We start from the raw sequence: 24,426 nt of genomic DNA, 5'->3' as shown, positions 1-24,426 counted from the left end.
GAAGAATGAGCTAGCAGTGTTGAGACCTCAGTCTGTTTTCCTTCAAAGACAATCAAGCTTCTAATTAAGAAAACTTGCTGCACTGCTGGCAAGAAAGCCTCATGTGCTCTCAAAACCTGCATAGACTTGGAACAGCAGCCCTTGAAAAACCTTCACTTCTGGATAGGTATGCAACTTTTGCAGACATATATAATATAAATGTTTAACTTCTCAAAATTTGCTCTGGTGTTTTTAGGTGTATCTTCTACTTAGTATCACTTATTTTCTGCTTCATTGCATCTTCAAAAGTGATACTTTCTTTGTCTGACATGAAAACTGGCAGAATTTGGGAAAGGTCTGGTTTTGCTAGTTATTCTTCTTCTTGCCTGCATAATTGAGAGGAAGTTTTGCTAGAACAGTGCTGCTCTCCTCTCCCTGTTTCCAGGTACCTGTCTCTATTTCAGGATTTCAAGCTCCAGCAGTCTTCCTTAACAAACAATTACAGGAACAGTTTTGAGAATTTCAGCTATATGTGTAGAGATTGTCCCTGAAAGTCTCAGTCATCTAATGTACTGGCAGAAGGGAGTTGAATCCCCAGATGTCTGGGCTCATTCTTATGAGGAGGAATATTCCTTTTGTTCATGTTTTTCTTTGCGGAGAGAACTAATTCCCATTGTGTAGGATTTTGTTTTAGTAAAATCTGTATATTGCAATAAAATATTTGGAAACATCTTCGTATGTTTGAATTACATTATTGTCCTTTCACTGGGGAAAAAAAGTCTTATTGAAGTAGGTGTATTGTTTCTGAGAGGGGAAAAACAAACAAACTTATTAATAGGTTTAAGAAGCCTTAGGAGAAAAGAATACTTTCTATTAGGTAAAGTATGCATTTTAAGGCAGGATAGTTACTATCTGGAATAAATGCCTGTGTTGGTGTAATGTAACACACTTTTTTTTTTTTTAACCTTAGTTGAAGTATTAGTCAGTTGTTTGACTGAGCTTGTGTTTTGCTTTGAGAAAGCAGTGGATGTTGTACCCAGGTGCTATCACTTTGGTTTGTCCAAGCCTGCAGTTTGACTACTTCAGCCTGCCCTTGATGCAGGCTGTCATCACGAGGAATGGCTGTGGCCTTATTGCCTGCTTCCATCTCCTTCCTCTGCCAGCCTGGGTGCTCGCATTGCTGTGGGGTGGATCAGGGCAGGGAGTTTTGTTTCTCCAGAAGCAGTTCTGATCCAGCTCAGCCTCTGATAGCAGCTGTTTGATGCCTGGTACCAGCGCAAAGCCACGTCAGGGCACAAGGAGGGATGGAAGGACCAGCACTGCCCTTCTGAGGCAGCCTCATTTACAGGCTGCAGCTCCGCCATGGCATTGAGTCAAAAGGTGTGGTTTTATGTTATACTTAGCATGGCTTACCTGGGAGTATAGGCAGTAAGGAACAGTCTTGTTCTCTGTTCTTCCCCTGGTCAGATCTAACAACTGCCTGTCCTTGAGGTGAGTCAGTTGAGCTTGCTGATTTGAGGCTTGTTTTATTTCTGAGATGGATTAGTTTGTCAGATCAGTAAGCTCAACTGACTCATCCTCAGGCTACAAGATTGCCAGATTTGCGATGGCAGGAGCGTGAAGGTGGGAAATAAGACTGTCCTTTTTGGCAGTAGCCCCCACTTTGATCAGATTATGTATAATGTGAAAATGAGCTGTAGTCTTTCTGGTTACCTTAAATAGCTTTAGACATGTCCAACACTTAATTGTCTTGCTCTTCTTGCCCTACTATTTTTGTTATTTTAAAAATTAATAAATAAAAAAGCAAGACTTGACAATGATGAAAAGCTTATGCATCTAGCTTCTAAAATGCTGCCTCATCTGTAATAAGAGCTCCTTCACCAAGATAGCTATTCCTGCCATGGAGAATATCTGCATTGCACTGATGGCATGCTTACAGTTTCTTAATGTTAATTGAGATAATGCTCTCCTTGAATTCAAAACCATCTTTAACCTAAACTGACTTGTTCCATTTCTGTGCAGTTCTGGCATAATCTAAAGCAGTAACTTGGGATAGACGTGGAGGCTGTGTAGTCTCTTAGAGCTGATCTGTGTTCTGCGGCGTGAATTGAATGGTGTAGCACAACTTGATTTTGCTCTCTGTAGAAATGGCTGCAATGCTCCTTTCACTCTTAAAATGGTGTTCAGCCACAGGTCACAGTTCGTCATAGGGATTCAGATTAGCTACTACTTGCTTTTTGACTTTTTTTTTTCAATGTACTTGCTATCCGATGTGGATGTTGGTTCTGAACAGCTGGCAATTTTCTTACTCCTCCTCCAACATTAAAAGATGGGCATCAAATGAATGCCTTTTTGTAACTAGCTTCTGTCTTTCTTTTTGGATTTTGGCTGCTGTATCAGATTCCATACAATCTGTTTCTCACTGTGATTTTACTCTCAGTCTAACTGAGAGTTCTCTAGGTTGGACTCATCTGTGATGCTCTTTCCTGGTCTTACGGGGAATAGCATGACAGGTACATGCTGTATTTCTGTCCTGTGTTCAGTGAAGTTGGAGAGTAAGAAAACATACCAAGTCCTAGCAGGGCAGAAACTAATTGTGGGGTACTTGGCAGAAGGGAGAAATTGCAAAGCAAAAAGTAGAGTCCTCCGATGTCCTGGAGAGTAGAAAAATGTATCAGAACGCAGGGCTCTGGCTGGGGGGAGAGCTTGGTCCTCTGCCCTCCCGGGAAAACTCTGCAGGTTCAACCGGGTGTTACTGTTCATTGCACCTGGGTTTTCAAGGCCACTGATGTTCCTGATAAATACAGAAATTGCTCTTTTTGGACAAAAAAACTTGAGGTTTGAGGGTGCAGCATTGCAACAAGGATCGGATGCTGTGGCAGATAACTACAGCAGTGTAATAGAAGGGGCCCTGCCAAGGAGACTCCAGCAGATGTGGAACTACACGCTTCTTGCCCTGCTCCTTCCTCCGCAGTCTGGCAGGGGTTGCAGAGGCCACAGAAGTACCTGGAGGCTCTGCTGGCCTGGGCTGCCTGCGGTGGTGGTGGTGACAGCAAGTGCTTCGTGTGCTTGGAGAACTCATTTAGGGGATCTCGCTGTCCAGTGCTAGTCTGATAATAGTCCTGCTCCAAATCCTCTTCTCTCCTTGAATCTCTGCTCTTGCTTCTGCTTCTCTCCGCTCTTTCTGTTTTTAGTACGGTTCTGATGTTGTTCTTGTTTTTCTGGGGTTTGGGGTGTTCTGTGTGGGTGTTTTGTCTTGTTTTTCTTCCCCCCGTCTCTTTGCATTTCCTTACCTTCACTTTTTTCTTCTTTTTTTTTAAGCCTATTTCCTTTTAGGTCTCTTCTTTCTTCATTCCTTCCTTCCTTCTCAAATAACTGTGGCACTTCCCTGAAACAGCTGGCCATTATTCTGTTTCCCCTGTGGGCTGTACTGTCTCAGCCTGGGTCGGTCCGTCTGCTCTTCAGGCTGGACTGAGGCGTGCTGGGGCAGGAGCTGTCTCTTATTCCCGGTGCTGTGCCTAGCGCAGTGGGGTCCTATTCACGCTTGATACTTAAGCACTGCTGTAATAAACACGATTGAAGGATTTCTTATTTAAACCACAGCAGAAGAATGGAGACTCCAAGATGTATTAAGATGTTCTTAATTTGTGCAAGTCTGCGGTAGGGAGGGTCTTGGCAACTTGCAGCTACTGCAGGTGGCTGTTCTGTGGGTTTTGCTTAATGCTATGGTCTTGCGCATTAGAAACCTTAGTGGATGCAGAGAGGGAATGAAAAGGAAAAAACAGTGGTGATCTCTGTTCTCAGGGATCAGAGATGTACTTGGCTAGGTGACATATGTACATTTAACTGGATTCAAAAATTGTAACAAATGCAGTTAAAACTGATCTACGGAGGTCTCCAGCAAGTAGACAGCCTCCTGCTTAAGCGGTTTACAAGAGACTACTTTAGTGAAGGGTTTACAGGTCATACCAGATATTTTGACAGGAAGATTGTAGGCCTTCTAGGAATTCCCCAAATGTGCTGTTTACCATTTGGTAGTCTTTAAGGGGAGGGGGAGATTTGGAGTCTCTGACAGTGCTTTTAAAGTAGGCATGTCAGTAGGTACCCAATGATGGATTCACTACATGAGCCTTGCTAGAAGACGCTGATAGACTCGTTGAGGGCCAACTGTTGAATGGCACGAACAAGTGGGTAAACACGATCTGTTTGTAACTTGGGGTTCTCTGGTGCCCTGTCAGGGCTCAGTTACAGCGGTTTTATAAGTTATTACGTGTCAGCTGAACTGCTATAGTTGTCTTTGGCAAATGTTTCCTAAATCATGTTCCCTGATGATGTAAGAGGGAGGAACAACTAAAGGAAACTTCAAATAAGAAATCGTACTGTATCGGCTGAGTTTCTCAGCTATCGATTAACTCAGAGCTATATAGCAAAGGGGGATACTGTTGAGGCCACAGTCTCATTCTAGAATGATGTTGTCATACTGTTTCTGCTCACTCCCTATCTCTGTCCTTGTCTCTTGTGCTGCATTTAATCTGTAAGCTCTTTGGGGCAGGAATGACCTGACCTGAGATTATAAAAACAAATGCTGTTACGATCGCTTCAGTACTCGCTTCCTGATCTGTGGAATCACCTTATCTAAATTTAAAGTTGATTTATATAGCTAAATAACTTTCATGGAGTGGGTTTGTCTGCGTGTGGGTGGGGGGAGAGAGGCGAACAGAAAGAGTGCCTACTAAAAATAACTTGTTAACAAGCATGAGACTGCTTATGAAACCCCACCAGCGGCCAGTGTTTAGGTTACCTTAACTGTATGTTTCTGTATCTTTTCTTTTTTTTTTTTTTTTCCAAAGCAGAAATTTAAGTATAAGTGTTCTGGTGGATATTTTGTTTAGTCACAGAAAAAAATTCTTTTAATGCTGCTCTCTGAGGTAATAGGGCAGGGTTTTCCCCCCACCTCAGTGTTAACTGCAGCGTGAGAAAGCTCTCTTGATTAGAAGTTTACTGTGTTAGTCTATGTTTGCCATGACAGAAAGAGTACTTGAAGCAAGCTATGTGTTTACTGAGAGGGATGGTTAACATAAGCCTTAGATGTGCCCACGCCTTTCTGAGGCATCACCTTACGCAGGGGTAGGAAGGAAGGCTTTGGTAAGATGAATCTTTTCTTCAGACACTGCAAATGAACATCCCTTTTGGCTTCAGCTGCTTGGTTTATAAGTCAGTGGGATGGTAACCTGCTGGGATTTTGTGGTGGCCGATTTGAGCAGCTGGCTGTTGGAACCTCATCTGCCACACTTGATTCCAGGGGAGGTCGTCTGATGGCCAACATGATAGGCATCCGGGCTAGATCAACAGGGTTCTTCCCGTCCCTTTTCCTCTTGTGTTTTTGTTTTGTTTTTTAAATTGTTCAGAGTCAAGCTTATGCTGGGGTAGACTAGCACAACTGCATGGTCAGTGTTGTGCTGTGCTTGCTTTGACTTCTGTAGTTAAGATGTAAAAACCTGTAGAAAGTCAGTGCCTTAGAGCTTCATGTGACTTCGTAGTGGACATTTTAACAAGCCTATCATGTGAATGTTCTGGGACCTGCTAAGTACCCTGTTCATTTTTTTTAAAGGCTTGTTTACAGTCTTCAGCATTAAGCTTTCAAAGAGAGTGAATTGAATGCCCCCTCCAAAAAACTATGATTATCTCTAAAGGGAGACTTAAAGCTGCAATGGCATTTGGAAGGACTGAACTGGGATGCAGTAAATCCAGGTACTGTTCCTTCAGTTAAATTTTAGTTTTGGTTTTGGTTTTTTTTTCCAACAGATAAATAATAGGAAAAAATGTCCTTGCATATTCATGTACTTTTATGTGTTTATTATATCAAATATAGGCATATAAGCCACGTAATTACCTGTCACGCTTTCCTGGAAATATATTTAGTTTCTTTTTCCTTGTGACGTACTGACTTCAAAAAGGCATGACGGCAGAGGTCAGTTGAGTTACAGACCATTTCATTTTTCTAATAAAGTTATGTTACCTTTCTGAGCTGTTACTGCTTATTTTGTAGTGATGATACAGTTTGTACTAGACAGAAGTCACTCACTGCTACTGTGTTTACTTCATTTTCCAGTTGCCTCTTGCATAAACTTAGGAGTTTGAATTTGTATTGCCATTTTAGAAGCTGTTAAACAAAATGTAGAGGTACCAACAGTTTTTTGGGGTTACAGGTTTTTGCTTCCTGAAAGGTTTTGAAATTGATCGACATCTAAAAAGCATTACTGTTGCTTGGTGCAAGTGGAATGAATATTTTCTTTTTTTGTTACTTTGTGTCCAGCTAGAGGCAATGGCAACTTTGATTCCAGAGTGGAGTGTTAAAAGCTTTTTACCTTAGTGGTCTTTGGCTTGGCAGTTGTTGCTGAAATTTGTCCTGATTATTTGTCTCTGGATTGAACCAAACAGAAGTGAATTGACACATAATTAACTGTGACTATCACTTGATTGTTAACAATAAAGGCAAAGAATCACTGCTTCACCTTTTCATCATTTATCACTTCACTATGTTTTTGTTTAAATTGAATGCAGGTTTTGACAGTTGTGGAAAGCACCATATTTGGTGTTGTGCTATGACACCGTTGCATTAGTGCTGGGTAGAAAAAAGGTTTGTGTAGGTATGGAACCTTTCTGACCTTCTTAAGACCCAGAGAGTCATTATGTTCATCTTGTGCAGGCTTTCTTATTTCAAGCCTAGCAGTTGCAGTTCAGCTATATTATATGCTTTAGAAAAGACTCCAATGTAAACCAAAAATCTGTGTTGCAAAAATAACCTTAACTTTCAGAGTTTATTAGAAAAAATAATTTCCTTATTAATTTTGTCCACCCACAGTTCTGTCCCAAACTTTTGCAATTTCTATTTCTAGTCATTATGTGCAATATCTTTTCCATGTGCGGATGAGAGCCCTCTGAAATGTCTGTTCCTTAAATGGGTAGCCTTTAGATATAATCCTCCAGCGTTTTCTGACTTAAATTGTTAGAGCTCTTAAAGTCTCACTCAAAGTAATGTATTTTTCTGACCTTATAATGCCTGTGGCTTTCTGAATCTCTAGTGTTTTGAATCATGACTCCTGAATTTTAGCTATCAGGAGTGAGCACACTATTCCAGTACCTGTTGCATGAATGCCAAATAGGGTAGAGAACTCTTTGTTTGTTTGTTTGGTTTGGTTTGGGTTTTTTTGTTTGTTCGTTTCCTAGCTGATGTTCCCCTCCTTATACATCTAAGGATTGCTTTAGGTTTCAGTAGCAAAGTTGCGGGTAGGCACTTCTGTCTGTGCCCGGGTGCGTTGCAAGTCAGAGTTGATGACTCCACTCTTTGGGTGGCTTTACTTCTTTTGGCTGCATGGCCTATCACCTTGTATCCTGGATCCCTCTGCTTAATTTGTGCCTGGGTTATGAAGGGAGGCCAGCTGCTTTTTCATTGATCTCTACCCTGTGCGTAACCCTCTAAATCTTGTGTCTGAGAACTTGATAGCTTTTCTTTCAGGTTGTTGATAAAAGCAGTAAGTGTGAGGCCAAAAATTAATGCTGGTGGGGCCTTCTACTATATTTTATTAGATCATAGTTACGTTGAAACTTATGGGCTAACATATTATTTGATTAATAATCATGTTTCTTTCTGTATGTGTGTTTCTTCATTAATTTAGGATGTGATAGCAAGTCAGAAACCCTACAGAAGTCACAGTGCTTTTGCATAGATGATTTTTTCCCTCTCTTTTTTCCAAATGAACCTGTAATCTCTTCAACAATATGGAATCCAACAATCCAGTCTCTATAAGCCACCTTACTGCTGCTTTATTCATTATCAAAGTAGCTGGTATGGTACTTAATCTGGAATTGTTGTCAAACTTACAGGATCATATGGATCATCCCATATACCTTTGAAGTTTTCCGAGTGTTCCGCTTCCTTTCAAAAATCAACATCACTTCTCAGACTTCTTAGCTAGCTCTTCCAAAATCCTTGGATACAAATCGTGAGATTCTTCTGATCTTAAGTAATGTCTGATGGCCACTCTTTTATTGCAGTATTCAGTTACAGTCAAGAAGTCAGATGACATTTCCTGTGCTCAGACAAGTGTGTGTGTGTGTGTATATATATATATTTAGTGAATGCTTCTGCCTTCTCTGGGTAATGATTGGCACACTTGTGGGTTTTTATTCAGTGTTTGACCTGAGCTATTTTTGAAATTTCAAGGGCTCCTTTTGTTTGGGGTAAACTTAAAAACCAAAACACATTGTATTTTGTTAGACTCCTTTCTTTGATTTCCTGAGTTTTTCTGATTTCTATCTTCTGCTGTCTCCCACTAGATAACATTCATGCAGTTCACTGATGAAGAAAGGAAGCTGTCTAGTAAAACAGTTCATAAATACCGTTTTTATACTTTCTCCCCTCTACCAGCTCATAAGTATTAGTTTTTGTGAAATTAACCTTTTAAAAAATGTAGGGAAAATAATTTAAAAAATGTCATCTAGCACTCAGATTTCTAATGCTGACAGTGTATTGCCTCAAGCATATGTTGCTCACACTGAAGACTCTCAGAGCAGCTGATGATCTCCTTCTTCCTTCACATGCCATGAACAGATATCTAAGAAGCCAGGTGTTTTATTTCATAGCCTAATCTGATGGTTGGCATCAGATCCTAGCAGATAACTTTTCTTGTGCTTTCTATCAAGACATTTGTTTCACAAAGTATTCAGATCTTTTGACCTTCTCAATTATCAATGACTGAAAAAAGCCAATGCAGTTCTGATAGACTTCCATCTCCTTCTGGTCACTTGTTTCTCTATAGATAGTTGTGTCAGCTGCTGGTTGTAACCTGTTCAAATTGGCAGGTGCTAGATCCAGCAGTGTCAGGTTTCCGCGGAAGTGACTTGTTGACTGTATTGAACATTGAGTAAATTAAGGTGGAGAGTGGAGAAGCCTTAGACTTGGGAAGGGGAGAAGTAGTCAGTACTGACTTAATATTGAGCCATATCTTAACAGGGAGGTGACACTGAGAATTAAAACAGATCGGTGAAGATATTTGAATTAAGTGGGGACAGACAGCTACATCACTTCAGACATTGTAGAGAGTGTGTTGTAAGTCTGAGGTTTTCCTTTAGGACTTAAAAACAACCTAAGTAACATCTAATGGGAGGACCTGTGCACATGCCAGCAAGGAGGAGTGTAGCAGTTGGAGGAGGGAAGCAAGAGGAGATAGGTAAAGTCAAAATAAAGAGGAAAAGGAGGAGTTTGTAGACAGCACAAAGGATTGAGGTTGCGTTTGCAGTAGGAAGAAAGCAGCTGTAAACATCCTAATGTATTGTTTCTTCCCTTCAACTTCAAAACATATAGAAGAGGAGGAAGAAGTTGTGTATGTAGTTGAAAGAAAAAAGAATCATAGATCTCTGGCTATGTGTGTATTAATGTGCATTTGTACTGCTCGATCAGAAGCTAAACAGCTGAAGGGATGTAGGGCAGACATAATTTTGGACTTCCTCCAGGCTCATTCAATAGAAGGCATGGGGGGGAGTTCTGATCAATAGCGAAGGATGTCTTTCATGGTCTCCGAGGGCTAAAGTGAATTTTACTGACTGACAGCTACCTTTAGGCACTGGCAAAAAGTATACGTGCAGTACACTTGTAGAAAGGTCAGCTTTGAGCTAGTGGTAGGAATCTGCAGCTGGTGGGGTATTTATGTGACGAAATGCTTGTCCAGTAGCAGAATCCCTTGTCTCACCTGGGTAAACATCTGCCACTTTTTTTTTTTGAGGTGCATGTCTCTTGTTCCCAAACCATATGAATATTTCATTAAAATAATACTGAAGCATATTCATTTTGATTTAACTGGTGAATTGTATAAATGAAAGACAGAATTGAATATATTCAGCTTTTTTTTGAGTGTACAAAATTGAATTAATACTCAGCTTGAAAGGGTAAGTGGCCATTGTCATTAGGTAAAATGATGACATGAGCCATTCTGAAGTTATACCAAGATAGTGGAAATAGAGGTAGAGCTTGCACCGATGCTCTAATAAACTGTAGTCTTGTAAGTGGAGTGTGTTCTCTTCTTACCACAAACCAATGAGTATTCTCAAACCACTGACTTTACCTAATGCTCATGATTTGTCCCATATGGTCATCATGTGCTAAAGGTGGAAGTGAGCTAGAAAGATCACAGCATTTGGGAATTAAAATGTCTGGATGTTGTTGTCGGTTTCACATCAGACTTCTGGAATAACCTCTTCGTCAAACAACACCCCCAAATACCCCATCATGGGTGTTAAACGTCAAAACGGTGTGGGGAAGTGCTTTAAGCATTTGCATGAAACGTACCAAGTGCAAATACAAGTGTATTACAGAGTGATAGCTATTTATTTTTACTTGTGCTTCTGTCCTGGATGTTATAAAGGTGGGTTGCCTAGATGATGGTTGTACAGTCACACAATCTGCTCTTTTGTTACAGTAAAGCTAGGTCATGTTGCCACTGAACCCAGAAAGCAGCTTCTTCTGGACAAATACTAGTGACTCTTCTGATGTGAGCTGTGCTGTAAGAGCCGTTTAGTATTTTGGTGTTTGGTCCTTCCTTCCTTCCTTAGTTTTTTCAGTTTAATGTTCTAATTCTATTGTAGACCTACAATTGAAGGTGTCGAGAGTATTGTGTGTTTGACAATGCCTCCTTATCCACTGGGGCCAGTAAGTCTGACAGTCTGAAACAAAATAGAAAGAAATGATATGAAAACTGTCTAGGCTTCTTGTGTTTGCCGTTAGGAGTCTCAGTTTGGAGGTACTGAAGATGGCTGGAAAAGGGTTTTTTCCTCTCCAGTATCTTTTGTCATGCTGAGGCTAAAACCAGTATTTCCCAGAACTATTTAGTTAACTCCTTTATATGCTGTTTGGCTGGCAAGTCAACTCTTGCTGTCCAGACAATAAAAACTGGGATAACCATTCTGAACTGTGTATGGTCTTCTGAACAGCACATACATCTATGTAATGCAGTGAGTGGCAAAACAGGCTTGGGGCCCCTGGATGCTGCTGTGGTACAAATACATATTATTTGTATACTTTGAAAAGCAGTGAGATATTTTACTCTTCGAGATCAAAGCTGTCAAAGGTGCAAGGTGAATTTTACCCCTATAGTCCCACAGGTTCAAGTATTCTGTAATGGAATATGACTGAAACTCGTAACAGGCTTGTTTTTTGAAAGGTTGGAGTCTTCATGGTGTCTGTGGTGGATGGGTTTGCAAAAGCTGTTGTTTGTTGAAAGAAGGAAACTGGGAGAAATATCTAGGAGGCTTAATGCTCTGTAAGGTTCTGGTAAAGAAACAAGGTAATTCTTGGTGTAGCTAATTAAAGTGTCAGTGCTTACACTTTTAAGCACTGAAGATTTTAACAAGTTTAGTTGGGAGCTGTTTTTCCATGGACTTAAAGTGTGTAAAGCTGACTGGCTTCTCATTTGAGCTCTGGAGAAGCTGGCCAGGTCGTTGCAGCCCCACGTTGGGAAGAACCACCTGATGTGGCCTGAAACTCGGGGATTGTTTTTGCGGTCGAGGAGACTGCTAAGGGAATTGCAGCTCTGAAAAGTGTCCTTAGAGCAAATCTCTTGATGCCAAGTACTTCAAATCTCAATCAGTATTGCCAGGGACATTTTTTTTACCTCTAAGACTTCAGTAGTCTTGATTTTGGGGAAAGCGAGGAACAAACCTCATTAACAGTAATCTCAATACTCTGGCCTTGTGACCAAGGCAAAAAAAAAAAAAATCCCCCCAAAAGTGGGGAAATAGGGGATTATCTTTTGCATGATGAGGATTGTTGCAGTAAAGCAGATGTCATCTATTTATATGTGCTGAGTTAGAATACTAATCATAGAATAGTTGGGCAAGTAAAATGCAGGGCTGCTATCAGAATAACACTTTCAACTTGTTTACCAAAAAAAGGATTTCTTTCTTTTCCTGGCTTCCTTCCATTTATTTCTTACAGTTATCAAAGAGGAGGGTGAATTTTGCATGCAGCTTTAGTCTGCTTCTGTTTATGCTCCCCTCCCTCTCTGAGCAAACATTCATCACTCTTTCTGTTTTTCCTTTTTTGTTGTTGTTGTTCTCTGTTTTCTCTTCAAATGTGTAAATCTGCATCTCACCTTCTCAGTAATATTTTGCGGAAGGGCTATACCTACTGCGTATTGCTTTGCAAGTAATTGGCACCCTTCGCACTAATGTGCTTTATTTATTTTTAATTTGTTCATTTGTTTCGTGGAGTAGTTGGATGCATAAAAGCAAATTATTTGTAAGAACCTAAAAGGTAACATAAGAGATGAGTAACAGTTAATGTGGGTTCTTCAGGAGCAAATCATGCCAAGCCAATGTACTTTTCTTCTGGATTGTACAGGTACAGAAGAAGTAGTAGTAATAGATGTGTGTGTCTTGACTGAAGTTTTCAAAGTAATTTTCTTATGAGAAGCCTAGGAAAACAATGGGCTACTGGAAATCCCCTGAAAGGCATAAAAAATTGTTTGGTTATTTTGTTTGAACATAACAAGAGGTTCAAGATAAAATTAGGATGAGATGTTTAATGGGTTTTTGCAGAGTCTTTAAGCAGTCTCACAGGATTCACTGGTTTTCACCAATTCGTTAGATAAACTTCACATAGTATCGTGAAGTGGATCTCCTGGTGGTGACTGTGCTTGAATGATGTGACAAGCTGGCAAAAGAGTGTTAAGTAACCTTGGATGTGGTTCAGTCAGGATAAATGCAGAATATTAGGCTTTGATAAGAGTAATCAGGTGTGTAAGTGTAAAGTGGGCAAGGACTGGACAGGTGGCAGCTCTGCAGAGGAGAGTTTGGTACACAAACTGGTTGTGAGTCAACCAGGCTGCAGCATTGCACAAGCTGCAAACGTGCTGGGCTGTACAAACAAGTGTGTTTTAAGTCGGACACGAGAAGTCACCAGCATGCTGGGTAGAGCTGAGATGAGCTTCCTCTGCAGGGTCTTAGTTTTGGGTACCATACCTGCAAGATTTTTAGCAGTAAGGGGAGAGGACCCCCAAAGAGAAGTAACTTCTCCATCATGGTAACTTTTTTTGGAATAGCCCCTCACATATTTGAAGGGGGTAGTGGGAGGGTAAGAGGGCAGGGAGGATCTGCGCCACTTTCCATGCCTTCGGAGAGCAGAACAAGGAGCGATTCACCTAAGCTGCACTAAAGGTAGTGCAAGCTACCTGTTAGAAAAACCTTTCTAAATGCATGAGTAGTGAAGGACTGGAAGAGACTCCCTGGGGAAGTTGTAGAAGGAAGGTTTCTTAATAAGCAGATGTGACGAGCGTCTCTTGAGTGCAGTTTCTGTAGAGTTGCCGTGACTGCTGTGGAACAGCAGATTCTTTTTTTTCTTTCTTTTTCTTTGATTCTGTAACCTGAGCCATTCTAACTAAAGGGCAATAAATGCCTAGTGCGTGCTTACAAAATGCCTGAAACTACGGTCCTATTACAAACAAAATCAGACTTCGAACAAGGGGAAATACCGTTGGTGATAAGTGGTGCTAAGAGTAGGTAATAGTGGCTTTGTCTTTTGATGGGGAAAGTGGCTGGGAAAGTGGATGTGTGGTTGGCTGCAGACTGCCGAAACCCACAGCCGCTGCTTCTGCACCGAAGCACATTCACCTGTGCAGCATCCACCGCAATCTTGCGTCCTGAATGCATGTCCCTGTCTGTGTTCTGGTTCATGTCAAGATGCGAGCTAAGCGCATGCCATCGCCATCCTTCTTCCCCTTCCTCCCCCTGCCCCAGTGAGTGCCTCCCTTCTTTGTAGGGAAATCCGGGCATGGAAAAAGGGAGGAGCAGGACTGCGCCCTTCCATGCAGTCTAGGTTTGACTTCAGGTGCACACAGCCAGCTTTTAACAAAGGTTTTGCTTCCTAATGCATGCAAGCTGAAGCTTTACATGTAGTTGGGTTTGTAACTTTGTCAGTGCTTCTAGTTTTTGTTGCCAGATATATGCCTATAAAGGACAGAGTGCTGCTCTGCAGGCTATATTGACGATTTGATTTCTCCAGTTACAGGAAAATATGGGGAAATGCTTCATTTTGGTAATAGAAACAACACTTTGTTTAATACCACTTACGTTAATCAGATGTAGAAATAAGTACTTTTATTCATCATGCATCACATTTTATTGCTGAGCTATTTGCTCCTGGAAAGGGAATATTTTTGTTAGCAATAATCTAGGTGAAAAATTGTCACCACTTAGTGTATTTTTTACTGAAATATATTCAGTGCTTTCTTTGCATTTTGTCAGGGTGTTTTATTTTTCTCTGTAATATTGAAATACACATGCTGATTTAAATCTTTGCCTTACCCTCTTCTGTTTCAGTCTTGTTGGTCATCTTGTTCATGCATGTATTTTGATTATTTGTGTATCTCTTGCTTCCCAGGAGACAAAGATGGCAGCAAAGTGACTACAGTAGTGGCAACTCCTGGACAAGGTCCGGACCGACCACAAGAAGTTAGCTACACAGACACCAAGGTGATTGGAAATGGATCTTTTGGTGTTGTGTATCAAGCCAAACTCTGTGATTCAGGAGAGCTTGTGGCCATTAAGAAAGTCCTGCAGGATAAAAGATTTAAGGTGAGCCTATGCATAAGTTCAGAATATTTTCATGAATGTTATCTCATTTTCCATGTCTTTGGCAATGTTTTTGATTTTATTTTTTTTTTAATTTATTTTCATTGGAGTACCTAAATGCACATAAAAGTTTCCAGGACTAAAGATTAAACAGATGGTTTATGATAAAGGGATATAGTTTAACTTGAAAATCAGTGAGTCACTGTTGTTATTATTTGGATTAGTGCAAAACAGGAAGCTAAAAATCCTGATTTGATGTTGTGGTGGTGTTTCCAGGTTGCAGACTAGATTTTTCAGACAATGAGCTGTGGAAACAAGGGAAAAGCTTGTCTTATGCTTACTTTTTTCTAGTGTAGACACTCCTTCAGTCATTAGTAATTAAGCTGCTGGAAGGAACAGAAGCCTTTGGGCTTTGTTCTTGGTTGTTGCACCTACAAAGTGGAAGGCTGTTTTTGACTAAATTGGGAAGTCCCCAGGCCAAGCAAGAAGTTAACAAATACTGAGCCCAGGGCAGTTTGGACTGAAGGCGGGTTACTTCCCTTTGTTATCTGATTTAAAAATGTGATCTCTTCTGGTGGTTTTAATACACTAGTGATTCTTTATTCTAAACAAGTAGCCTTCCAAAAAGCTGTATTTTCTCTCGTGATATTTAAACCAAATAAAAGTTAAGGACCATCAGCAACCTTGTCACTGCTGTTAGTCCTCTCTACTTGGTACTTGGTGTGCTTGACTGCTTTCCCTTACAGTCAGGTGGCCTGCAGGCAGACTTGTGCAAGCAGTGAATGATAGCAAAGGTACTGGGTTTAGCATCTGAGATGAATGGTGTGGGTTTTAGCATCTGAAGGCCACGGCTTTCATGACTACAGAAGCATAAGGACAACATATAGAGAAAGTGCTATGGATAATCTTGTTGGCATGGTCTCAATACAAAAAGTTCTGAGCTTAAAAATAGGAAGTTGAAGCATATTTAAGGAAAATCAGCAATTTGAAGCTTCTTTACAATTTTATACTTACTCTTAGCCTTTAGAATTATTTCTAAAACTATTGGATGACATTTTTATCATCTCCTTCTCAGTTTTCTCATTTTTTCAGTAAGACCTCACACACAGCTTGCTTTACTGGTAATGTTTGTAATTTGTGTCCTGTTTTGGTAGCAACGTCATTCTTTTGAAGTGTTTTGAAGGAACTGGTGTATGCCTTTTCCTTGAGTCTTGAAATCGATGCTGTCATCACCACAGGCATCAGCGTATCACAGATGCATTACATGAAGAATGGAAAAGTAAAGTTATGTTTAAATTAATGTAATCATGCGGCATTGTTTAACTTCTAATTGAGAAAGGCGTGTAAAGTTCTTACATTGTTCTTACATCTGAGTTATTTCTGGACTGTATTATGTGTTGAAGGCAATTAGTACTGGGGAAGCATGCAATATGATGTAAGAGTGGATTATTTCAGAAGAATGGAAGAGGTAGAGGAATAACAGAAGCTCTAAACCTAGTCATGCTTAAAAGAGCTTTTTGATCTCTTCCCATTGCACAGTTTTAGGGGAAAGGCCAGGACATTTCCCTTACCATCTCATGCTTGGTGGATGTCAGCAAGTGCTTTGGCCTAAAATCTTTGATTTCTTTAGTCTCATGACTTTGAGGTTGTGTAGGGTGTCAAAATGAAAACTTGGCCAAGCATTTTAGTTCCTGCCCATCAGATACTAATAGTTTTTGACATCTTTCTTTTTATTTTTATTTTTTTGATAAATCTGTATTGGGCATCTAGAAAAAAATGTAGGTCTTTGATTGTTTTTGTTTCAGTAGTTGATTCAGTGGCATTTTGTTTTCTAACTATATACCTGTCTCTATTTTGGAGTGTTTCTTTAAGTGATTTGAAAAACCATGTGATCTTTTGAATATTAGCCCTCTTTTTGTTTAAGGAAAAAAGCTAAACTAAAAAGCTAAGTAGGGTGTTTCCAGTTCGGACTCTAAACTAATTGCCTACGTATGATGACATAAGCTGGGATCATCCAGTACCTGGAGGCTTTAATACCCCCTAAACTAGGTGGAATTAATGGTAAGTGCATGTGTAGATTTATAGATAGATAGTGTTAATTTCAAAATGCTTTTTTTAACTTCATAGTTTGTATGGGTCACATCTGCAGTAATACCCAAGTTATGCATTTTTTTGTGTTCTTATCCCAAACTTGTATCCCAGCTGCACAACATCATCTACCTTTGGTCTCAGCTCCCTAGTTTTTCCCATCATTCGTCAGTTTAGTCCTCCCTTTCTTTTCGCATTCTAGTCTGGAAGTGTATGTTCTGTTGGCAGGAGGTGTAAATTCCTGCAGGCTGGATGAAAGCCTCTGCCTGGACGGATTTGGAAGCTAGAGACATGTATCTTATATCAAGAATAGCATACAATTAATTCAGGGTATGCTATTCTTTGGGAACTTCTGATCTAGGTTGTAAATGCTGGACCAGATATTTTACCAGTTGAACAGGGAACTTTGAATGTCTGTTGGCCATACAGTTTGATCGCAGCGTAGGAGCAGACCAGCTCTTCTGTTCAGAGAGCCGAGCTGTGGTGTGCAGCTCAGCTGGGCTGTTGCCACCCCCGCACGGCTGCCTGAGTCCACATCCAAGCCCCAGTGAGTGGAGTTCCTTAAGAAATCTGCCACTTCTTCCCTGTCATTAATGTACACCCATGGTTCGGCGATGATGAGGAAAACCCTATTGTAGACAGCCAAAGGTGGCAGTAGCTTGTTTGATTTAAATCAACTATCAGCTTCCGAGGGAAGAGAGGGAGCACTTTAGAAATACCTGTCTGCACTGGTCCCAGTGGTAGAGAAGCAACAAGAGGAAAGCAATGCGTGGAAGTTGCTTCCTGAAGTGTAGATCAACAAAATGTTCAGCTGAATGCTTCGAGCTGGTGCCTGCTTATCTTTATATCCTGATGGATTTATCTTGGTACATGCAGTATAATTCCTTTGTGATTTAGCTCTTAAAAAAAATGCTTTTAGAAAAGCCAGCAGGAAGTCTTGGAACTTAAAGGCGTGATTCCAAAACTTTAGGAACTCCCAAGAGAATGTAACTTCTAGGCTCCTTCTGCAGTTCGTGAATGTGGAGGGTTTATTGTAAAGATCTGGAAAATGCACCACAATTGCCAATTTTTAGATCTCTGTCAGGAAGTTGAGATACTTTTATCCAGGTTTAAAGCTAGCTTGAAAGCTGGAATTACCAGAGGGGGGCTGTCTCTTTTTTCTTTTTTTCCTTTTCCATTATTGTGACAAGTTTCTCGGCAGCCTCCACTGAAGCGGAAGCAGCATTGGTCTATGCCAGAACGAAGTGAGTGTAAAATCTTTGCTAGAGTTGAATCTTACAGTTTCTGTGATGGTAAAGATAGTTTGCAATGCTCCTACTTCCTTCTGCTCCCTTGTTGCACTGTATTGCTGCTTCAGCTTGGCAGTGCAGTTCCTGCACGGCTGTGTTTTAAACAGGGTCTCTGAAGTGCTCTGGGTTTTAAAATGAGTATGTCTACAGTTCAGTGTAACCTAGAGCAATAGTATTGGTACACTAGGAATAGAGACAAATGGTTGAGGAGAATAAATAAAACAAGCATAAATCTCTATATTTTATTTTAATTTTGGTTTGCAGTTCTACCTTCATTAAGCTAGATCTCCATATTAAGCATGAGGAATCTAAGTAATGTGATTTTGGACAATTATGTGATACTTAGGTGAGTAGTTCACAAACTACATGCTGTTTATCGTTCAGCTGTGGGGCCATTGAATTTGTCTCTAGTCAGTTTGGAAGGTCATATTTTCTTTGGGGTTTTTTTCAGTTAAAAGTTTAACAAGGGCAGTAGAGAGATGTTTCTCTTTGAAAAATGGTGTAAGACAGCTATTCACAAGCTTTCAGGGCCAAAATCCATTCAAATGGCAACATTTCCTAAATGCTATGTCCTGGCTTTCACAGATCTATACTGTGTTTCTGCTTCTATCACATAGGTGCGTAAGAATAGGTCCTCGTGCAAAGCATTGATAAAGATAGGTGTGGTTAAATTATTTATATTTTCAATTGTTTTCATCCATGTGTCTGTGCAGGTCCTTAACTGACACAGCCCAATTGTGATGCTTGAAAAGAAAATACTGGTAGCATGAATTTTCTTGCGCTGCTTTTGTTGGCATGTTCATTGGAATATTCTTCAGATTGAGAGTCAGTCATGTTGCTGTCTAATTCTGCAAAAAGCAGTAATAAGCAAGCAGGTATGTTAGCACAAATAGGAAATTCTTAGTCCAGTTTTTGTTATTTCTGTCATTCCGTGCCCATTCTTAAGAAATCCTGTTGGAATGAATGCATGAATTGCTAGAAATGCTTCTCAGCTGACTGAGAATAAATACTTAAATTCTTCATATCTGAATTGCAGGACTTAATGTTTCTGCTTTAGCACTAGGCTGTCGCTATCTAAATGATGAAGAGAGTTCTTAATAATCCTGCATGCACCTTTTCATCTAGAAATCTAGATGGGGCATCACATTTCTTATTAATGGCTCACATAGACCTGAAGTGTGCAGCAAGAGAAAGCCGAATTCTGTAACAGGAACCATTCATGCCATCCAGTCTGTCAAATCATTCAGGGACTGCCTAGGTTTAGCAATCTAACTGTGTGTGCCCATGGCTTAGTTGCCTGAATTGTTCAAATAGGCAGATCTGCTGGAGTGTGAGAGGATGTCAGACTAGGGCCCCGATGGTCCATAAACATGAAGCCCTGCGTTGATAAAGCTGAGGCCACTGAATAGTAGGCAGTGCTCTTCTCTATTTTTAGTTATGGGAGGAATATATGTTGTGACCATTTGCATGATCTTTTAAATAAGTAAAATCTCACTGTTAATCTGAGCCTTAAAACCCAATAAAGCAGCAGGATGGAAAAATAAGTCTATCTTGAGGTTCTGGTTTCTCTCTTTCTCTGCTGGGTGCGTGAGCTGTTTGAAATGCTTCTGAAAGAGCAACAGCTTTCCTTCAGTTCCTGTCTCAAATATATCAAGCTGTTAAGTATAAAAAGATCCTCTTTCAAAGCAGCCCATATCCGCTGTTTGTGTTAACTTAATTACAGCAACTTTGATCGTAGCAGCTCACATGAAAAATGTAAAACCACAAGGAAGAATTCCTGTTGAAAAATGACTAGGTGTCTAGGTTCTTAAGTTCTGTTAACTTTTCAAGAGACTTTTCTGTTCAAAGCATTCAACAATCTGAAGTTGCCCCAGTTTTTTTTAATAGGTTTTGTGTCTCTGCTTGTGGTTGAAGGTCTCATTCTGTAAACATGCAAGTACAAAAAGTGTGAACCTGTTGACTAATGAGATATGTATCTTTTGCTCTTCGAATCTCAGTGGTTAACAGACCACTCTGAGAGTCTGACTTCAAATTGGGTTTAATTAGTTCCGCTCTTGGCTGACCCTCCCTGGCTTATTTCTTGGCTCTTGGTTATACTTGGCTGTTTAACATACAGCAGATAGTAGCATTATATTGAAAAAAGGCTGCATTTTCAGGGGGCTTCAGTCTACTAAGGTCACTGTTAGTGTAGCTGATCTGTTTTGAGGAGGGAGCTACCTAGTAACCTGATAGAAATAAGAGTTAAAACAAGTCTTTTTTGCAGTCTGTGAGCTTGGGCCATAGTCATGTCTACAGACTGACAGACAGGAGTTTGACACCCAGCCTCTTGATATGTGTTGGGGAACCCAGTTGGAAAGCTTTAAGAGAGAAGTTATTGTTGTCTCTTCAGTGCAGGTTTGGTCTCCCTTTGCCACATTTAAACCTGTTCAGACAGGATGCAAGAAGCATCTTGCCTTTTAACGTTTTACCAAATCCACCTTCCAGGTTCCTGTTCCTGTGTATTATAGCTTTTGCCATGAGGATGTTAAATGTATAGTTGAAGAGAAGCCATCATTAGTGCTGAAAATTGAGGTAGCACATAGAACTCTGACTTCCTTTGTATGTGCCTGAGCTGTAGACCCTTTCAAGCTCACAGTGTCAGTGTGAAGTACTTTACCCCTTTCTAGAGAAGGAATTGGAATTTATCACAGGTTTAGAATGAACACTGTCTTCATCTGAAGTCAGAGTTTTAAGTCTTGAATACAACGTAGAGGTTGGACCTGCTCTGGTGTATTCACAATCATCTTTCTCTGTGACCTCTTGTCATCTGCACAGGTTTCCACTGAACTAAGGACTGCACTTTCTTTGTTAATTTAATCTCTGTGTGAGCTAGCTGAGCTCTCTCATATCTCCATCTAAGGATTATTGAATATTCAAACATTAATCTGTAAGGCCTTCTCTCGAAAGAATGTCTTTTATTTACCCTATCTCAGTTGAGTTGGAAGCACCCATGGGATAAAAAGTCACAAAGGAAAGACATGGCTATGAGAAATACTAACATTTAAGCACCTTTCTTTTAAGTCTGAGGACTTACACATCTTAGCTACTTTGAAGATCTGAGGAATAGTGAGTCACTGTTCATAAGACCATTATGGAGGTGGCACTTCTAAAAGGATGCCTTAATGTTATTGTTAAATAGCTAGAAAGAGCACCCAGAACAAGAGATGTCTTCTGACTTCTTTAATGTGGTGGCTTGTGTTTGTATCACAAGTGGGGAAGGAAGGTTGAAAATATTTTCCAGTGACATTAGCAAATATTACAAACTTTTGTAAAACTAGCAGAAGGAAGAGAATTGAACCTGACTCAGAGCCTTTTCAAAACTATCCCTCTAGTCCTACATATCCCCATCTGAGGGGATGCAGTTTCTCTTAAAGATTGGGGCTATCAGATATGATTTGCAGAATTGGAGACGCCTGGGCATGTGTTCAGGATATTTTTTCATCTTCTAAAGAGCTAGAGGGCTATGTTCAGTTCCAGAGAGTTTCTTCAAGTCTGTCCTTTAACTCTTGTACAGAGGCCAAATTTGTAGCTCTGGTCCAGCTTAGTTTAGCCAGATTATCAGAGATGTTTACCAAAATAATAGCATTTCTTATAGCAGTGTTTTATCTGTCTGTCTCCTGAAAGCTAGCTTATCAGAGCCAATTCTGTCATTTGGCTGTAATTGCAGTTGCAGTGCCTGTCTGTTCACAGCACACCAAAGGGGCTGGATAGATATCCGAATTCTCACTCAAAACCTTGTATTTCATTCCATTTTCTAATTTTCGCAATCACTGAGTTTTGCTAAAGAACCAAAAATCTGTTTGTACCCTTGCTTTTGGCAGTCTTTGAAATAAACAGTGCACTGTTCGTTGTGTCAGCTGAAACCTCCCTGGACGTACTTTTGTGGCCTAGAAGAGATCTAAGAGGGCTAAGAAGCATCTTCGCTTTTTATTATGTTAAAGTCTATATAATAAAATTATTTGTAGTTGTGTTATGACTATTTCTACAGCTGTTTTCTAATCTGACAAATTAATTGGATGCATAATAGATGTTAATGCAAAATAGGTCTTCAGTCTGGCATTTGGAGGTGAATTTGAGTTTGTATTAAGAGCACTGATTTTAGTTTTATTTTTTAGCTGGGGAGTTGGACTGAAAATTGCTGCCCAGGAAATGCAGCGTCATCCAGCTGCAGTTGGCCTGGGGAAGAGGAAGAAGTGCTCTTCATCTGCAGACATGGCTGTGTGTGCGTGTAGAAATGTGTTTCCACATGTTGCTGTGTGGAAACCCATGTTGGTAGGGAAATATCTGCCATAAGAATGTATTCTTTGAAAAGGGAGGAGTTAAAAGAGCCCTTGAGGGCTTTTTTTCCCCCCTACTCCATAGATGCTAGCATGAGGCGTTTGTGTAGATACATGCTGCAGTTCAAGTGGTGCATTTATTTTGGATTTTGAGCTTTCCTATTTCCATGAGTTTTTCTGCAGTACCCCCTGGACTAGGACCATAGATACATTTTTAAAACAAGATAGCTGTCTGTGGTCAATTTTCACTCTTCTTGTCCACTTCTAGTGCATAACCTGAGACTAAAGTTAAACCTATCTGTCCTATGTGAATCTACTGACCAACAAAAAGAACCTTAAGATATGTTAAATATATAAAAAGTCTTTTGCCCCACATGGTAATAGCTGCTGTTATAATGCTTTGGTTCATTTCCTGTAGTCTTTCGTGTCTACTAAAGGAAGTGAGTTCATATGTCTGACGTTCATGAAATACATATATTTATATACACTCCATGAAATGTATAGTCCATATATATATGTATATATTCCTAAATTAAGCTGAGACGGAGGTTAAAGAATAACAACATTGTAGGGATGCTGCTCTGAAATAATGACATTCGGAGTGAAGATTACAGTTTAAAAGAATTCCAAAGCCATTAAGGTATGGAAATGTGTAGTTTAAAGCACATAAATAGCCGTAACTGCCACATTCTTCATTTTTGGGGTGCCGTGCTGGAGTTCAAAAGCAGTTGTGAAAAGGGTGGACATGGTGTTTTTATGGAAAGATCTGTGGTAGCCTTTCAGAAGCATTACCATGAAAACTATATATCTTTGCTTGCCTGAGAATATATCCTCACATTGGGTATGCATCTCTGAGATTTGGTGGATTACAGGCTGGTAGAGCGGATTTTGCTTTTCTCATTCTCATTTTAAAATAAAGTATTTAATGGCTGCCACTGGTACCTTCTTAGTGTGGCAATGGAGAGGCCTTTCTAAGTGTGCAGCCAGTTGGAAGTTGAGAATCGAGAGCTGCTCTTTGTTTTGTGAATGCAGCCTGAACTTGGTCATTTAAAAAGAGAAAAGTCACAGTAAAATTCCTGAAGTCCTCCTGAAGCTCTGGGATTTAGTGATACACTGCTGCGTGAGGTCATACATCAATTCCAGGCTAGATTTATTTTTTTTTCATCTTGCAGTTCTAGCTAAGATGAACAGGCAGAGGGGTAGGCATGTCTAATGCTCTTGAGAGCTAGGTAATGCCGCTGCTGTATAGAGCTTGGGTATTAAAGTGGATGTTGGGTGGAGATGATGTCTCAGTGGGAACCTTCTACACCTGTCTCCCAGTTAGGGAGAAAAGTATTGCATAGGGTATAAATAGGATTAGCTGATGCTTGTTGAGATAAAAATGGTGCTTTTGAGACTACTTGGATGTTTGGTGCATACAGTTGCTCTCAGGCTTTTTGTTGTATCATTGTGTATTCTCTTTTAGAAGTCCCACAGCATGAGATTGCCTGGCTACGGAAGATTTAGCATAAACACTTTTTACATCTAGCAACGTTATGTACCTGTGGTTCTCACTTGCTTACTTCATTCTTGCTTGGTTAAATTATCTTTGGTGCAACACACCCTTCTTAGAGCATGACTGGAATATATTGTCAAATAATTTGGCTTCAATTTTTGCCAGTGAACATAGATTTTTATCTTTAAAATAATTGGCTGCTAAATCAGGCGGTGGCAAACTGTGTGTCCTTTTTGAACTCAGTATTTGTTATTAATTCAAATATTCTGCTGTAGCAACTATACACTTGAGGGGAAAGAAGGGGATAACTGATGAAATGCAAGACACAGGAAGAAGAGATCCACCTGCTGCTCAATGGAGGCTTCCTGAAGCAAAAGAGGGTGGACAGATCTTTTTGTTCATGTGTCACCAAGACAGCTGTGCTGTGCCCTCCGGCACTGTCTTGTAGTTGAGCCGTTTTGGCTTTGTTTAAAACCTTTTAAATGAACTGCTTCTTTTATTCCTGGTTCTTCCTTGAAGAGGGGTAACTCAAATTCAGCAAACAAAATGAGGAAGGTTTAAGGAAATGTGGAAATGGGAATAATTTTTGATTGCCACTTTTTTCTTGAGTAGACCTGGTATTTTAGGACCAACC

General features: G+C 40.2%; 1 protein-coding gene across 2 annotated transcripts in view; it reads left to right on the top strand.

The window, feature by feature from the left end:
• Positions 1–24,426, top strand: part of GSK3B (glycogen synthase kinase 3 beta) — a 149,529-nt gene that overhangs the window by 42,658 nt on the left and 82,445 nt on the right. For both annotated transcript variants that reach the window (XM_052794811.1, XM_052794812.1), the window contains exon 2: positions 14,414–14,607. In XM_052794811.1, coding sequence (XP_052650771.1) covers positions 14,414–14,607 — 194 coding nt within the window. The remainder of the gene's footprint in view (positions 1–14,413; positions 14,608–24,426) is intronic.

This window comes from Harpia harpyja, chromosome 8 (genome assembly GCF_026419915.1).
Source record: "Harpia harpyja isolate bHarHar1 chromosome 8, bHarHar1 primary haplotype, whole genome shotgun sequence".
NCBI lineage: Eukaryota > Metazoa > Chordata > Aves > Accipitriformes > Accipitridae > Harpia > Harpia harpyja.
This window is presented reverse-complemented; position numbering and strand designations above follow the sequence as displayed.